This window comes from Mirounga leonina, unplaced genomic scaffold, assembly GCF_011800145.1.
Source record: "Mirounga leonina isolate KUSES-001 unplaced genomic scaffold, KU_Mleo_1.0 Mir_127, whole genome shotgun sequence".
Classification (NCBI taxonomy): Eukaryota; Metazoa; Chordata; class Mammalia; order Carnivora; family Phocidae; genus Mirounga; species Mirounga leonina.
This window is the reverse complement of record NW_023270316.1, coordinates 2,810,960-2,829,833: the sequence shown is the minus strand read 5'-3', so window position 1 is coordinate 2,829,833 and position 18,874 is coordinate 2,810,960. Positions and strand designations below refer to the sequence as shown.

The following is an 18,874-nucleotide window of genomic DNA, read 5'->3' as shown; positions in this document are numbered from 1 at the left end:
AATGTGTGACATTTTATTTTAAAAAATTAGAGGATAGATGACCCGAAGTGTAGATGGGGGGGGGGGGGGAGTGCACGAAGAGGAAGGCTGGGCCACACCTCCTGCGCTGCCCCTCTGCTCCCCACTCTGGCATCCCACACAATGACCAACTCGATTTCTCTTTGGTAAGAGGAGGCTGATGAGCCAAATACCCTGAAGGGGCCTTCCCCTGTCCCCTGCCCCACATACGAAAGTGCTTATTTTCAAGATTTCAAAGCTCCCACGGGAATTCCCAACCAGTGGGAACCCACCCAGCGCCTCTGAAAGAGTAAGTAGGCTCCAAAGTCAACGCTTCCCCCAGGGCGAGTGGGCACCTTGGGTTTAGAAACAGATGAAGAGCCATCATCTAGCAGCTGTCTGGGACTCCATGTAAAAACACCGTGGTTGCCTATCTGGGCCCAGAATTTCAGAATAACACCCAGTCACGACGAGGAGCTCACCTGCCCCTCCCAGGCCCCTCAATCCACCTGGGCCTCCTGGCGCGCGCCCATCTGAAGTCCTAAGTTAGGAAACAGACACTGCTCCTGACCCCACAACCACAGCTGAATGGGGTAACTGCGGAGTAAAGGACAAGTGATTTGCTTCTGAGAGAAGACTGCCTACGGCCGCCTACAACTTCTACTTAACTGTGTGATGGGACACACAGGGCTGTGCCAGGAAGCAAGCATGTGACAGGATGCAAGAGGACACGTGTGCGCTCTCGTCCGCCACCGAGTGCAGCAGATTCCTTTCGAACAACACAATTTTAGGGACGCCTGGGTGGCTCAGCCGTTGAGCGTCCGCCTTCGGCCCAGCTCATGCTCCCAGGGTCCCGGGATCGAGCCCCGCACCGGGCTCCCTGCTCCGCGGACTCTGCCTCTGCCTCTGCCTGCCACCCCCCTTGCCCGCGCGCTCTCAAATAAATGAAATCCGAAAAGCAACAACAGAACTGTAAACCTCCCCCACTGAGCAGATCCCTCTGCGCGAAGCACCCCTTGACCCGGAGGACGGCCCTGCGGCTCACACCGCGAGGACGACACCTGTTTCACTACGCCGCAGCACGCGTCCCTCGACGACGCGGAGAGCCTCGAAGGACGCTTCCCCGGGGCAGGAGCGGCCCGAGGTGGGGAGCTGCCGTGTCACACCTGGGTCAAGAACGGAGCGCTCCAAGGGCGAGCGAGGGAGGCGCGAAAGGCACTCACGCCGCCCCTATGAGTGGTTTCCCAACTGCCCCGCCTTTCTCCCTCCCCTCCGGCGCTCGCCGCCTCCGGAGCTGGAGGCCACAGCTGAGCAACGACCGCCAGGTGGGCGTCCCGGCTCCTTTCACAGTCGACCCCTCAGGAAAATCCGACGGGCAGTGCGGGCGCGAGCCGATTCGCAAAGCGGCAGCGGCGCCAGGGAGGAAGCCGGCCCGGCGGCCCGGCCACGCGGACTCCCGCGCAGGGGTCGACACCTTCCAAAGCAGAACGCCGGCGCGAGCAGCAGACGGCGAAGCGGGCTCGACAGAGTCGGGGCTCCACGCGAGCGGCCGGAGGAGCCGGCCGACGCGTCCCGGCCTCCGCGCCCCTCGGCGAGCAAGCCCCGGCCCGGCCGACGTCGGCTGGGAGAGCACTGACCCACCCTGGGCCTGACCTTCCTGGGCTTCGGCCCAGCACAGCCGCTGACGTGGACCGCACACCGCAGCCCCTGCCCACACAACAGCGTCTCGCTCCAGAAAGGTCAGAACGGCCCAGCGCCAAGGTTCCTTCCGGCCTCTACCGGGAAGGCCTTCCGGCACTTCGACCCGGAAGTGCTTGACGCCCAGCGCCCCATCCTCCCCTTGGAGAGGTCCACTTTGATCAGAGCGACCTCTGACTGAGAAAAGCGCACTCAATCACAAGAACCCCGGAGAGACACAGGCGCCAGACATCGCCATCTTTGGCCGGGCGTCTATGCGCATGCGTGTATGGGGGGGAACGGGCGCGCGCGTGTATTAGGCGCAGGCGCGTCTGCGTGCGCATGCGTGCCTGCGTGCGCTCACACGCGCATGGACACTGACGGCCGGTGACCCGCAGACAGGCCCCAGGGAACCGAGCCGCGAGGCTCGGGAAGGTGCACGAGGTGCGTCTGTGCCGGGAGCCGAACGGCAGCCGGTGAGCAGCGGGAAAGGAACAGAAGCTTGAGGCGGGAGGGAGGTGCAGAGCCAAATTTCTAAGAAGGAAAGAAAAAGAGGTGCCTGGTGCCTCCCCCCAGCGCTGTCACGGGTCCAGCGTGCCCGAGGGAGTCGAACGGCCTCTGGGGCTTCGGCTCCGGCGCCCCTGGCCCCGGGCGCACAGGGGCCCGAAGGACCGGGGTGCTCGGCACGGGTCAGCGATCTCACGTGCACAGGGAAAAAGCCAGCACTGCTCTGCTTCGTGCCTGCGGGTCATACTGAGAACGGTATTCTTAGCTTTTGCCGGACGTCTGCCCCGGCAGACCAGGCGTCCAGTGAGCCGTCGGGTCCCCGCCTCGGGTAGAGAACGGAGCGTCCCACACCCGGAGGGGAGGCAGGGCCCGGGAAGCCAGGACGCCCCCGCCGGGCCCTCCTAGACCGCGGGGTACAGCCTCCCTGCCGGGCTCCCGGGGCTCAGCCTGTGTGGTCTGGAGTGAGAGGAGGTACCGCGCCTCGCGAGGGGCCTCTGCATTCGCTCGGAGACGCCCGGCCTCTGCCGCTGCAGCTCCCTACAGAGGAGAAGCGCCGCCGGACACTCTCCAGCCACACCGGCCGGGGGGGAGGACTCGAGCACCCAGCAGGAGAAGAGGTGCCGTGTCGCGATGCGGGAGAAAGGACGGCATCGCCTGGCCTCCTGGGTTAGGAGGCGGTCTGGGAGCAAGACTGTCTTGGTGCCTTCCACGCTGGTCCGCGAAACACTGGCCAGACCAGGGGTCCCAGCCCAAGGGCTGACAGGAAAGACCCACGCCCTGCTTTTTGACAAACAACTTCGCTTTCATAAAAATACGTCCTTTGACGATCTGGGGTCTCATATGCAGAAGTAAGACCTTGAGGGGGAGGAGCGCAGGGGCTTCTGTCATCCGTGGGAGTTGCCCAAAGTGTCCAGTTTGCCACCCCAGATCAGGGCAAATGTGATGGAAAACCGGGAAACAAGATTAGGGGGTCTGACTCATGTGCCCTGAGCGTGCTGCCTGAATTTTAGGTGCCTGCTCAGGGAGAGTTCGGCTTACCTTTCCCTGGCCCAAGACTCCAGCTCAACTCTGGTCTCTACGGGGCTCGCCCTCACAGTACTGTCTCCCTCCGGCTGATGGCAGAATGTCCAGTCTGGGGTTACTGGTGCCAATGCCGTGAGAGCCATGAGGGCGGGCGTCACGCCGGTCCTGCTAACCGCTGCCTACGACCATTGGCACACCGCCGCACAAAGCAGAAGCTCAGAAAGACCCCCAGAGTGGAGGGCGGGTGGCGTGGGATGGCTGACGTTTTTCCGGCTCCAAAAATTCACTGGATCTACTACAGACAAACTTCGTTCCTTCACCAATCTTTCTAGGGAAAGCCATTTCAAAATCAAGCCGTTAGCCAGATACTAAAATTCTCAGAATTCACATCAACTTACAACGTGGATTTCCTGCGTAGAATCAGTGAAGTCACAGATGGTCACCTCGTGCTTCGATGACATCCATCAAATACCATTTGGAGAGAACTTCACGATCACACAAGACATGTAAGAGATTCGTGTCTACTCTTCATTACCAGAAGCACCTCTCAGCGCTCTGTCAGCTGGTCTGTAAGCACGCGGGTCAGCACCCCTCATGCTAAGGAAGGAGAACCCCTACGGAAGGACTTGAAGCCAGGAATGATGTCATGGTGGCAGAGTAGCAACCAGCCAAGAACCATTCATCGTTAGCTCCTCACATTCCCCTATGAATAAATGGGGGAGGAATTTAAAGTCTTCGGGCCAGATAAGCATCGTACTTTTATAAAACCGTGTGGTCAAGCGGCGGGCTCAGCCACCGTGGAGACCAGACCGTGTTCAACTGCATCTTTAACGTTTCTAACGGACTTGCCAAAGGGGAAAGAAGACAGAGGGGCACCACTTCCCACCAGTATCTGGTTTGCTCGTTACCGCTGACTAATTCTTCCTTTGTTTGATGGTGCATTGTGCTGAGAGCCACTTCACAAGGATGCAGGTTCTGCTAATACCATCTTTGTGGGTGCAGCTGTCCACGCCCACACAACGTAATTCCTTCGCCTCATTATGTGCGGTCTGGAAACATATTTTCAATGTTCGTGATACTCTACCAACAAACAGGAGGAAAACCCAAATGCACCATTTTCATTTGTCAGGGTTTGGTTTACGTTGTCTTTGATCTTGATTCAAAACAGTCACATGTTGCTGTGTCTAAAAGCTACATTCCTGACAAGCAATGTTTTCTCAGGATCCTATTTACCAAAAAAAAACTGTTTCTTCCCATGCATAGTCAAGATGAAGGCCATCGGGGCCCAGCACCATGATGACATCGTCCACTCACATGAGGTATTCTGGACTTTAAAAGCCACAGGACACAATATTCCAGTCAGGAAATTTAATTTTCTGCTACTCCTTCTAAACATGGAAACAAGATCAAATCACTGTTTTTAAAGCTGCACTGGATGAGGTGTATTCCAAATACAGCTGCAAATAAAAAAGTGTCAGTTTTTTTATGATTGTAATGTATCACGAGTGTAACATGTCTCAGAGGCACATGATAAGGGGCAGATTTTATGGAGTGGAGAGAAACAGGCAGAGGGACGGAAGTGGGGCAGCACAGCCCACGGTCCCTGCTGTGCTAGGGGAGAGTGAGTATTGCCGTGGTGTCCAAAGCCGACGTGAGACATCCACCTGGCTTGTGTGCAGAATAAGATAAACCCAGTGAACATGGGTCTGTTCGTAGTGACTTCCCTATGGCGTGTTGTTACCCTTGTAACCCTTGGGTTCAAGCACATTTTTAAACATTCTTTGTTTTCAAAGAACGATAAAAAAGACAAAAGTAGGTGAATGTGGGAACCCATGTTGATTCTCATGAGGACTCTGCCAGATGATGAGTCATGTGTAATATGTGGAAATAGGAAATAGGAGACATCTGGAAAAAATCTTGGCATTATAAGACACCAGAAAAAACATGGAAAAGGAAAAGAGGGTGTATTAGCCCACAGTATCCGCCAACGGGCAGAGAAGGAACATGCCATCGGACCCTCCAACGAACACCAATTGTTCCCAAAGTGATTAGAGCAGGCATGTGGAGTGCTTGGTCCCTCCCATGGCAAAAATAAAGGGCATTTCTCAGAGGTTCCCCTTTTAAAATCTCTAGAACAGGGACAGCTGGCTGGGGGAGGGGAGGCGCTCAGGCAACGCCTGTAATTACACGCATGTCAGGAAAAGCAGCTCAGAAAACCCTGCAGGGGGATTTGGAATGCATAAAGGGAGAGCTGGTTCCCCTCATATTTTAAGGGATAAGGATTCTGAAAATGGATGATAAAATCACAACACTGACTAGAAATTGGATGGTGTTTCCAGACAGACCTCCCAAGTGAGTGCATCTCATTTTTCCTGCACCAAAAGCATCCAAAAGCTATAAACATGCTGCCTAACAATGGTTCTGTGGTTGTGAAAACATCCTAACATCTCTTTAATTGAGGTCCTGGGAGAGCTTCTGCCACAGGTGTAACCAGTCCGTGTCTCTGGTCTTGCAGACTTCACGTGGGAACTGGGATGCCCCTACCAGGTGGGCTCCACCTCTGTCTTTCTGTCCAGGAACCCACCCACAGCTGGACCAGCCAGCAAATCCTGTCCCCATATTCACACAACTTTAAAATTCCGCTATCGCTAAGCTGACACGTACCCATATATGACATTTTCAACTTCCCAAGTGCTTTTAGGCACAATGCCTTCCACTTGACCCTTTTAGCAGCTCTGGGAAACTGCAGGTCAAAGGCCACCTTCCTCTTTCTTAGGGTAACTTGGTTGACGTGACTTGATGAGACACCCTCAGCTGGTAGATGGTGGAGCTCCCACGAGAATCGGGGCTTTAATCCAACAATGACATTCTTCCCTAAAGGCCCTCCCTAACCTGAGAGATGGAAGGGTCTATGACCAAATGCATCTGGAGAATGGTACATGCTATGCCAAGCCTTGAATGCTCAGAAGCTTATTAAAGATTCTGAGATGCCCCAGCATGGAAACAACAAACAACCACTGAGCCATAACTCAGTGTTCCCCAAACACATTTGTCCTTGGAACATTCTTCCTTATTCCATCCCAAAGGAAACATCTATTAACATCTCAAGATGCTCCTAGGACCATTGTTTGGGGAAAGGCCAAACTACACACTATTATTGCCTTTCGGAAATGCTCAAAAACATTTATAAAAATAAAGAGATCCAATCGGGCGCCTGGGTGGCTCAGTTGTTAAGCGTCTGCCTTCGGCTCAGGTCATGATCCCAGGGTCCTGGGATCGAGCCCCACATCGGGCTCCCTGCTCCACGGGAAGCCTGCTTCTCCCTCCCCCACTCCCCCTGCTTGTGTTCCCTCTCTCGCTGTGTCTCTCTCTGTCGAGTAAATAAATAAAATCTTTAAAAAAAAAAGATATCCTACCAGTATCAAAAATAGCAGAAGTTATTTCAAATACGCTAAACAAATCTTAATTTTATTAACTAAACCTAATATTTTGTGGTAAGTAGCACTTTCTTCTGCATTTTGACTGTATATATTGCAAATCTTACTAGTAGAAAAATGGAATTTATTTTTAAATATACTAGATTTTGAAATTCTCACTAATTCAAATGCAGTGCAGTGCCTCTCACAGAGTGTTTAGTAAGTAACGATTCATTATTAGTCCAGATCAGCTAATTTACCCAAAGTTTCAAAGAATTTACACAAAGAATATTTACTTTCATTTACTTGAGGAAAACATTAACTCTCTAGGATAAATATGACACCTTTAATATTTAGAACAATGGTTAATATAATTTAATTTATGGGAAAGAGATTTTCAATACTCTGACAAAAAATAATAAGATAACATATAATATGTATATGTAATTCTATACTAAGAGTGAAAAGAGAATAATTAGTCGTTATATAAAGTATAACATACAAAGCACTCTAGTATTTTTTGTTTCATAATGAAATCATGGCTAAAAATATTTCTATTATTAGCCATGAGTAAATTAAAAGATCAATGAAATACATGAATAAATTGAAGCCTACTGAATTCTCAAAAAATACCCATTCAATGTAGTCCCTGTCTCAAAAAAGAGTTTCACTTAATATTGAAAGAGGAATATGAGCAGGCTCTATATTGATGGTCCTAGAAGAAAGTGAGATCCTTTATCGTTAAAGCAATGTCAGATCCTAAGGCATTTCTGAGCGCCGTAAGACATGCAGGCTGATGCCCACACTCCCATCCAGCGGGCTCGATGAGGTCTCTGCCAAGAGCAGCTGATGGAAAATTGCCAATGTAAAATGGCACACAGAAAGAGGGGAAGTTTTGCCTCTTCTCTTGACTTTAGATATGACCAGCTTTACAGCATTCTTTGCACTTTTTTCCTTATGTCTTGTGCCCTTGAGAGAAAGACCCTAAAAATACTTGTTTATTATCTCTCAAAGTGCCTGGCAAAGTAACGGCCGAGAAGTGCACGTGGACGGATTCACTGTCACACGGCAACTCTGAGAAGCCTGTGGAAAGAGAGGATGCCTGTTTTCAGCTGTAGACGCGGCTGAGGAACAAGCTGATGACCCTCGTCTCTGACCATGTCCAGAATGCATAAGAAATGTGGCCATATTCGCCTCCTGGGAAATCAAGGAGGTATGCCCAATACGTAAGTAACAGAGTGACTCCCTCTTGACCAGAGTGATGGATTTCCTACAGGACAGAGAATGTGCCAGGACTTCCTGAAGGAAGGGGTCAGGGCACCACGATCCCCGCCACGTAGATGCTCATGCATCTTCTGACACTGGCCCGAGAAACCCTCCCCTCAAGGTTTTATTCTGAATGCTGTATGGAATGAAGATCCCCGAACGTGAGCAAAGGCGGATTACTCCGACCAGGCTTCCCCTAACCTGCCTCCAGTGGGGAGTGGGGCTCAGATGTGGGCACGGGACCTCTGACCTGCTCTGTGTCACAGACAAGAGGGCTCCCTGTGGTTATCTGTTTAACCTAGTGGATGCTTGTCTGGAACAGGAACTGGGAGGTCCGCCTGTGGCCCCAAAGGAATAGGTCCATTTCTTTGTGGTCGTCCAGCAATCCCTTCCCTCACTACCCATTTAGAGAAAGGCTTTGCTTTCTTCCTTGGCCGGTGGCCAGCAGCGCAGTGTATACCCCGTGGATTCCGTTTTAGGGCAACAGGCGCTTGCCCAAGACTTGAGGATATTCTGAACCATGAGTTCATCTCCTTGGGCTCTCCCAGATCAGGGTCTTCTTATCCTGAATGGGAACCGACTAGCACTTGAATCCTGTTGCTTACTTCATAATTCCCTATAAGAGATGGGGCTACTTCAGTGGCTCTCAATCCTGGTCGATTTTGCTCCCCCTTCTTCCCCGCCCCCAGGAGACATCTGGCCAAATCGGCAGGCATTTTGGTTGCCACAAATGGAGTGGAAGGTTCTCTTAGCATCTGGTGGGCAGAGGCCAGGGATGCCGCTAAGCATCCTGGAATGCATAGGACCTCCCCACAACAAAAAACTAGCCCACCCAAAATGTCAATAGTACCAAAACTCAGAAACCCTGGACTAGTTGGTTTCTTCAACTAGAAAATGGGTATAATAATAATACACATTAAAAAATTTCAGCACTGTGCCTGACCCAAGGTAGATGTTCAATACACATCAACTCTTTGCTTCCTTGCTCTGACACCCCAAAGCCAGGATTTCCCTGTCCTACCGAGATCTGTTGTGAATTAGCAGAAGCTACAATTTAACGTTAAGATGCAGACAGACAGGTTTATATGGAGGTGGGATGGTTACTGGTTGTGGCAAATGTATATAGGAACCAACTGGCTGGTAAAGCGGCGAAGCATCCCCTGTAATAAGAGAAAAGAGTATCCTGCATAAAGAGTGACATGAATGGGGCGCCTGGGTGGCTCAGTCGTTAAGCATCTGCCTTCAGCTCAGGTCGTGATCCCAGGGTCCTGGGATCGAGCCCCACATCGGGCTCCCTGCTCAGCGGGAAGCCTGCTTCTCCCTCTCCCACTCCCCCTGCTTGTGTTCCCTCTCTTGCTGTGTCTCTCTGTCAAATAAATAAAATCTTTAAAAAAAAAAAAAAAAGAGTGACATGAACTACTTCCCAGATTTCCAGGGCCCAAAACAGAACCACTTCCAAATTGGCCAGACTTCTCCACCCTTCCAAAATCAGATAAGGCACACATTTTAGACAAAAACAAATTCCATTTTCAAAATTCTCTGCTTTGCGAGCGATCTGGGGCTGGCCTATCTGATCACCGAGCAGCAGCGTGCAGACCCTGAGTGTGGAGCAGACAGCGTACTCAGCAATAACAGCATAGTGAGCTTCTCTCCCACGTCGCTGGCAAGGATCGGGGTACCAGCAGGTTCAAGTACACTGAGAAGTTGCAAGATACCCACGCAGTTCTCGTTATGTAATAGAAATAATATAATTCTGTGTAACAAAGACTCCACTCCCAAGACCGTGGCTAAGATTATCCCTTTCCAGAGTCACTTTATTAGGAACCACCAAGCCTTTTTTAGGATATACTGATCAACTGGCCATGAGAGCTGTTTTCTGGGATTAGTGTGGGGAAATTCTATGTGCATCCTTATGCCCGTGAGTGACAGGTGACCCTACTCTCTATCCAAGCAAGGTGGGGGCATTGGTGAACACATAATACGCCTGCACCCTACTTCATCTGGGAAGCCGTCCCTCTTTTTTAGGGCTCTGGGCCTCAGTGTTGCTCCTTTCTCAGAACAACTGTACCATTTGTTCTTTCTACTGTTTGTCCTGCAATGCCACCATTGGCTCCTGATTAACTTTGTTATTTACTTCATAGGCATACCTCTCCCCTCTCTGGCTTAACTTGGAGTTCCTTGTTTTGAATGCTGCAGGGCCACAGAATAGAATGCTAGCTTTACATAAACGTGGGCTCCCATGGTGAAAATATCTGAAAGACTTCTTATATAAACTCCATTTCGGCAAAATGTAAATAGCCAATTCCCAAGCATATAGTAGTAGCTCTTGGGAATGCGTTGTCTTTCCTACTATCTCACATAGTTGAGAAAATCAGGTTATCAAGCAAAAGAAGAGCTTAACTTTTGGCTATTTCTGCGTAAGCAAGCATTCAAAACGCTAATCAGTTTAAGTAGATAACATTCCCACAGTGCTGAGGTCCCTGGAAGAACACAAAGCCATTGTGTACAAACCAAATTAATTACCTAAGAGAAAACATCTGAAGATCTGAGCGCCAGCCAGGAAAGTGGGAAAACAAACAATTCTGCCAGGCCCTGAAGTCCTGTGAAAGCCTCATGAATTCAACTGTTGAACTCAGAGCAAGACACCCAGGGTTAGATCGATAACTGTGGGATGGAAACATGGCCACAGGTCTGCTGCATTAACACTTACTTATGGTATCTGGAGAATAGAAGACATTCTGCCAACTAATGACATCTCCATGGAAAACAGGACTTAGCCAAAAAAGATTTGGTAATCGATACTGGAGACATTCCAGTGTCCGTCAGTGGATTCTAAACAGCCAATCTGTGAAAGTGTCCCTCAAGGAGATGTGGAAAAGACATGTCTCAGAAACCATGATTTCCACATTTCTAAGGCAGCTGACACTCTGTCCCACTTAGGTAACTTCAACTCTTTCTGAGTTATGTGGCTCATGTTATCCTACTTTTAAAAAGAGGTCAAAATTCATTTAACTTGTAGACATTAGAGAAGAGCCAAATAACTCCTAGGAGAACTGAAGACATCCAGCAGGAGCTCAAAAGCAGGCCTGTGAACTGAACCACCAGACTGAAGTTCTGTGATTCTAAACCCTTGGTTCATTTTGCATTTGCACCTGATTAGCAGCATGTCCAGGCCTCGCTCTGAGAATGGGTGGCAGTGGAGAAGGACCAAGTTCTCTCACAGATGTGCTGGCCGAGAATAAATGTCTCTGTTCTCTGACCTTGGGATGAGAGGGGGCCCCGCATCTGAAATCCCAGCTCAGCTGTGCTCCACTATCTCAGGCCATTGCACTGATTATTTTAACATCGGTTCCAAGACAATTAGTGGAAGTTTAAAATGTCCTCTTTCCATGGGGGGAAAGGACCTCTTCCTTGGTCATGCCTGCTATGTGAACCATGGGACCTGAAATATTTCTGCTCAAGAGGAGAAGACAGATCTTCACTTTTTGTTGAAAGGACATAATACTAAACCATTTGGCTATTCCCCTAGATTTCAAGAGGCCTTCTGAATCCATTTGACAATTACAGTCTTTTAAAACAGATGGCTTAACCAACAGCTTACAGCTTACTTTTATTTTAAATAGTCTTTCTTTAAGAATAATGTAGAAAATCGAAAGTGGGTGGAGACTGGGTGCTGAGAGAGTGGGGTCAGCCAGGGAAGGTCATGGAGGGCCTGGATCCCGGATGTCTGGTCTACTTGCTGGGAAATCTTCTAGAGGCTTAGCAAGGGGGAGAGCAGAATTCTACTCCTTCCACCCAAACCCAAGGGGAGCACTGGGGCTTTCCAATTTCAAGGCCCAGGTTGGCTGGTCACAGTGCAAGGCTGGCCTGACCCCTCATCACAAGGAAGGAGCACAGTCTAATGGCACATCTTGGCCCTCAATGCCCCCTAGACCTTCCAGGACCCAAGTGGGAGGCTGGCCCTACAGCAGGTTTCCTGGTCAAGATCTGAGCGTACCAGCCACCACACGTATTTCCTCAATGCTTAGTTTTGAAAAGAAATGTTTCAAGACCCTTTCCTTGCGGGGTTGGGTGTAGATGCTGCCCGAGACTCAGACGTGGCCCTGCCTTCTCTAACAATGTTTGAACCAAGGCCCTGACTAGCTGTCCTCAAGTCATGTTAAACTCAGCCAAAAATACCTGGAAAGCTCTACCTAGATCAGTCTACCCGGTTACATATTAACGGGTGGATTTTTGGTAAAAATGAAAATGAAGCCGGCTAGAAAGCATATGCACAGAATAGGAAGTCTAAAAAGCCAGAGCTATGGCGGGGGGGGGGGGGGGGCCGGGGGGCGGCGGCGGGGGGGGGGGGGGGGGGGGGGGGGAGCCCTGAAAGTCATCGGGACGGACTGTGTTCTCTCTGAGAGTGAGTCACACGACCCCTGCCCCTCCAACCCTGGATGCTTTAAGTTACAAGAAAAACACAATGGTGTTGATACAGGCCTTCATTTCCCCTTTGTTGACATAGGTTCTACTTTTTATAGTTTTAAGAATTTCTTTGTTAGTTCAGTGTGCTTATGTATATAATTCAAGTTAGACCAAAAGGAAAAAAAAAAAAGATTCTTTGTGCTGTGAACATACTCGCCTCTACTGTAAAATCCCTCTTTTGAATGCACACTTGCCAAAGAAGAAGATGAACAGAACGTGAAGGTGAGTTATAGTTGACACGGTTGGTATTGAAAGATACCAATGTATTTTCACATACTGCATTTATTCAAAAACTATCCAGGTAACACTGGTGTCACCAACTAGGAGCATATCTTTTTAAAAAAATAATGTTGGTACTTCAGCAAGTGGCTAAAAAGAAACAAAACCATTTTCTCTGCAGAATTCTCTGAATTTCGAGAGTGAGTCTGTGACCCGATAGAGGCCTCCAGCAGCCCAGGGGCCAGGGAAGGGCATCCTGGCAGGGCTGACACCCTCCACGGCTGGAGAGCAGGGCTCTTCCCCACTCCACCTGCCTCAGGCCCCCACCACTAACAGGCTGACTGGCTTCCAGGCCCTGTCCTCTCACTGCCACACCTGGTTTCCAGGACCGCTCCAGGCAATTTCCGGACGCTGCACTGTTGCTGGGGAAAACCAGCCAGGCACCCTCTCTCGCAAACAACTAAAATGCATGTATGGATTGCCCTCCAATGAAAATGATTTATCCAGATCAATGATTCTCACATGGGAGGGAGGAGCACTTGCTTCGAAAAAAAATATTTTATTTGGCATTTGGGGAACAGTAAATATTTACTGTTTTTATAAATAAATCTGGACAAACGTGTTATGAATTAAAAATTGGTTAAAAATACTAATTTGAATAAAGGCCCACAGGTGCAATAGAAACTTTTTCTTTTTTGAGAGAAATGCTAAGTTTTATGCTTATACATGGATTCCAAAGAATACTATTGGCTCAACAGATTTTCTGCCAATACATATGTTCCTTCTTGAATCAGAAAAGGAAATAAACTGAATCCCTTTTTTCTCCATTAACTGCCACTAATTATCAGAGTCTTTGGAGAACTGCTGTTGAGATTTCCTAGACACCACATTAAGCCTGGTTTTGCTTCATTTGTATCACTCTGGGGAAATTATTAAAATAGTAATAAGGTTTTAACACGAATTGCTGATTATTGGGTTAGGTTTAATGTCGTTTCTAATGATTTCCATATTGATGGCAATTCAAAACGAACTGTTATTACTTAAGCTTTGGCCACTTACCTTCTGTCCCTTCACTCCATGGCAGTCACACTTCCCACAGCCAGAGCCAGCACAACCACCCTGAAAGAAGAGGAAAACGTCTTTAAATAGAAGAACTCTTGCAAATTGAGGTCACTTTTTTAATTGAAATGATTTTGGCATCTTCACCCATTTATGGGAGATGTCCTACCCTGTTATTATGAACACAACCTTAAAATATGAGATCCAGATTTGCTCTAATGGGGTTATCACGTACATGCCCTGTGGCTTCTCTCTCTTGCCCTAACAGATGAAACAGCAAGCCTGGAGTAGAGCAAATCAAAGCACTACTTGGTCCACAAAGGGAAGGCTGTCATTTATACTTTTGAAATTGCCTCCCCAGAGATGATTTTAACAGGACATCACCCATATTTCCAAGGCTATGATCCTGATTTAGGAGTTTCAGACCTGAGACCAAGGAAACTGAGGACCTGGGAGAGCAGAGTCCATGCTTTGTCCCTCGAATTCCCAAGGACACACAAGCATGCAACAAACATTTGTGCAAAGAGGAAATAAATGAAGGAGCTGATGTTAAGCCCAACCTTAAAGAACTGATTTTTAATTCAGTTAAAAGCTTGAATGAAAAGAACCCAAGCATGTAATAAAAGCTGGAGAAGAGGAATATTGTCCAGAATAGATCACATATTAGGCCACAAAACCAGCCTCAACAAATTCAAGAAGATTGAAGTCATGCTATGCATCTTTTCTGACCACAATGCCATGCAACTAGAAATCAAACCACAAGAAAAAATCTGGAAAGAGCACAAATACATGGAGGTTAAATAACATGCTACTAAACAATGAATGGGTCAGCCAAGAAATCAAAGAAGAAATTGAAAAGTACATGGAAACAAATGAAAATGAAAACACAATGGCCCAAAATCTCTGGGGTGCAGCAAAAGCAGTTCTAAGAGGGATGTTTATAGCAACACAGGCCCACCTCAAGAAGCAAGAAAAATCTCAAAGAACCTAACCTTACACCTAAAGGAGCTAGAAAAAGAAGAACAAACAAAACCCAAGCCCAGCAGAAGGAAGGAAATAATAAAGATTAGAGCAGCAATAAATGATATGGAAACTAAAATATAATAGCACAGATCAATGTAACCAGGAGCTGGTTCTTTGAAAAGATCAACAAAACTGATAAACCTCTAGCCAGACTCCTTTTAAAAAAAGAGAGAGGGGACCCAAATAAGCAAAATTACTAATAAAAGAGGAGAAATAACAACCAATACCACAGAAATACAATAATTATAACACAGTATTATGAAAGCCTATATGCCAACAAATTGGACAACTTAGAAGAAATGGATAAATTCCTAGAAACATATAATCTACCAAAACTGAAGCAGGAAGAAATAGAAAATTTGAACAGACCAATTACTAGCAATGAAACTGAATCAGTAATTAAATAAATAAATAAACAAACAAATAAATAAATAAACAAACTCCCAACAAACTAAAGTCCAAGACCAGATGCCTTCACAGGCGAATTCTACCAAACATTTAAAGAATTAATACCTGTTCTTCTCAAATTATTCCAATAGATAGAAGAGGAAGGAAAACTTCCAAATTCATTCTATGAGGCCAGCATCACCCTGATACCAAAACCACATAAAGACATCTCAAAAAAGAGAGAACTACAGACCAATATCCATAATGAACATGGATGCAAAAATCTCAACGAAATGTTAGCAAACCAAAACCAAAAGTACATTAAAAACATCATTCAACACAATCAGTGCGATTTATTCCCAGGATGCAAGGGTGGTTCAATACTCACAAATCAATCAACATGATACATCACATCAACAAGAGAAAGGATGAAAACCGTATGATCATTTCAACAGATGCAGAAAAAGCATTTGACAATGTACAACATCCATTCATGATAAAAACCCTCAACAAAGTAGGTCTGGAGGGAACATACCTCAACATAATAAAGACCACATAGGAAAGCCCACAGCCAACATCATACTCAATAGGGCAAAACTGAGAGCTTTCCTCTTAAGGCAGGAACAAGACAAGGATGTCCACTCTCATTACTTTTATTCAACATAGTACTGGAAGCCCTAGCCACAGCAATCAGACAATGTAGAGAAATAAAAAACATCCAAATTGGTAAGGAAGAAATAAAACTCTCACTATTTGCAGATGACAAGATAATATATGTAGAAAACCCAAAAGACTCCACCAAAAAACTACTAGAACCGATAAATGAATTCAGTGAAGTCCCAGGACACAAAATCAATGTACAGAAATCTGTTGAATTCCTATACACCAAAAATGAAGCAAAAGAAGGAGAAATTAAGAAAACAATCCCATTTACAATTATACCCAAAACATAAAATATCTACAAATAAACTTAACCAGAGGTGAAAGACCTATACTCTGAAAACTATAAAACACTGATGAAAGGGGGGGAAAATGATGAAAGAAATACAAGATGACACAAAGAAATGGAAAGACATTCCATGCTTATGGATTGGAAGAACAAACATTGTTAAAATATCCATACTACCCAAAGCAATCTGTACATTCAATGCAATCCTTATAAAAATACCAACAGCATTTTTCACAGAACTAGAACAAACGATTCTAAAATTTATATGGAACCACAAATGACCTCAAATAGCCAAAGCAATCTTGGAAAAAACAAACTGGAGGTATCACAGTTCCAGACTTCAAGTTATATTACAAAGCAATAGTAATCAAAACAGTATGGTACTGGCATAGAAATAGATACACAGATCAATGGAATAGACTAGAAAGCCTAGAAATAAACACACAATTACATGGTCAATTAATCTCTGATAAAGGAGAAATGAATATACAATGGGAAAAAGATAGACTTTTCAACAAATGGTGTTGGGAAACTGGACAGCCACATGCAGAAGAATGAAACTGGACCATACTTTCCTATAGCAAACACAAAAATAAACTCAAAATGGGTTAAAGACCTAAATGTGAGACCTGAAACCACAAAAATCCCAGAAGTGAGCACAGGCAGCAACTTCTCTGATACGGCCATAGCAATATCTTTCTAGATATGTCCCTTGAAGCAAGGGAAATACAAGCAAAAATAAATTATTGGGACAACATCAAAATCAAAAGTTCCTGCACAGTGAAGGAAACAATAAAACTAAAAGTCAGCCTACAGAATAGAAGATACCTGCAAATGACATATCCAATAAAGGGTTAGTATCCAAAATATATAAAGAACTAATACAATTCCACATCCAAAAAACAAATGACCCAATTTTTAAAATGGGCAGAAGACATGAACAGACATTTCTCCAAAGAAGACATCCAGATGGCCAATGGACAGATGAAAAGATGCTTGTCACCGTTCATCATCAGGGAAATGCAAATCAAAACTATAATGAGGTATCACCTCACACCTGTCAGAATGGCTAAAATCAAAACACAAGAAACAACAGGTGTTGAGGATGTGGAGAAAAAGGAACCCTCGTGCACTGTTGGTGGGAATGCAAACTGGTGCAGCCACTTTGGAAGACAGTATGAAGGTTCCTCAAAAAGTTAAAACTAGAACTACCCTATGAGCCACCAATGGCACTTCTGGGTATTTACCCAAAAAATACAAAAACACTAATTCAAAGGGACACATGCACCCCAATGTTTCTTGCAGCATTTTTTTTAAAGATTTTATTTATTTATTTGAGAGTGAGAGAGACAGCACAGGAGAGGGGGGAGGGTCAGAGAGAGAAGCAGACTCCCTGCTGAGCAGGGAGCCCGACGCGGGACTTGATCCAGGGATTCCAGGATCATGACCTGAGCCGAAGGCAGTCGCTTAACCAACTGAGCCACCCAGGTGCCCCTTGCAGCATTATTTACAATAGCCAAACTATGGGGGCAGCCCAAGTGTCCATTGATAGATGAATGAATAAAGATGTAGGATACACATACAATGGAATAGTATTCAACCATAAGAAAGAATGAAATCTTGCCATTTGCAACAACATGGATGGAGCTAGAGAGTATCATGCTAAGTAAAATAAGTCAGTCAGAGAAAGACAAATACCATATGATTCCACTGATATGTGGAATTTAAGAAACAAAACAAACAAGCAAAGGAAAAAAAAGGGAGAGAGAGACAACTCAAGAAACAGACTCTTAACTCCAGAGAACACACTGATGGTTACCAGAGGGGAGATGGGTGGGGGCATGGGGATTAAGGAGTGCACTTATCATGATGAAAAAAATAAAATAAAGTAGCATCCTGTAAAAAAAAAAAAAAAAGCCCACCAGATGCTACAATCACCTATCATGTTGTTTGACCAGCTAACAGCCACATGAGGTAAGTGTTACCATCCCATTTTACAGATGTGAAATACGACTTTGGAGGTTCAATATAACATGCTAACGAGGCTGACACCAACTTCCATTATGTAAAACTGCCAACCCATTAAAAGATCAAAGTATGATGGTACCTACATACATTTGCAATTCTCTTAGTCAAACCCAAATTTTACACCAAGATAGACACAGGCGTCGTAGACAGAATATAACGGGGTGTGACAAGAAGAAATTTAGTTAATAAGCTTTATTAGAGGCTGTGTATTTGGTCTGATATAAAATGTGTGTTTAAATTCTGCTTCAAATGATCATAGTTTCTCAAACATAAGACAATACTATGAATAGTACTGTGATCATGTGAAGTCTATTTTTTTAACAATGTACTCAAGCCTTAGCCCTGTTGCCATGGAGATCTTCTGCATAAAACAACTGCATCTGGAAATATTTACTTCAATAAAGTGAAATCTGAACAAGTGCCTCCAAGACAGTAAGCTGTTATTAATTTTATATTTTGGAAATGGGGACAATTGACAACAGTCCAAACAGACTCCATAGATGATGGGTCTGTTTCTTTCCCTGATTCACATTTGGGGCAACTTTCAGCATGCAATCTTATAACCTCCTAACAATCTAAATCAATCAAATCAACATTCTAAATCTGGTGACCACTGAGAGTTTTCCAGAGAGGGGAGGTCAAAATTCTCCAGAAGGTTCATCCAAAATGCCCAAAGCTAAGTACTCAAAGACTCAAGAGACGTACCCCACACATCACCATCTCCTGCCTCATCCCCCACCTGAGGGCTGGCTGCACCCCGCCCGGGCTCCCAGAAGGGTGGGTGATACGCCCCTATTGCAACACCTGTCCAATGCTTCTCACAGCCTTTATTTGTATGCCCACCCCAGGGACCCTA

General features: G+C 46.2%; 1 protein-coding gene across 2 annotated transcripts in view; it reads right to left on the bottom strand.

The window, feature by feature from the left end:
- Positions 1–18,874, bottom strand: part of COL4A1 (collagen type IV alpha 1 chain) — a 134,938-nt gene that overhangs the window by 64,214 nt on the left and 51,850 nt on the right. The window contains exon 2 of one of the 2 annotated variants that reach the window (XM_035003054.1): positions 13,632–13,691. In XM_035003054.1, coding sequence (XP_034858945.1) covers positions 13,632–13,691 — 60 coding nt within the window. Of the gene's footprint in view, positions 1–3,602; positions 6,108–13,631; positions 13,692–18,874 lie in introns of those variants that run through there. The other variant, XM_035003055.1, reaches the window with a different exon arrangement.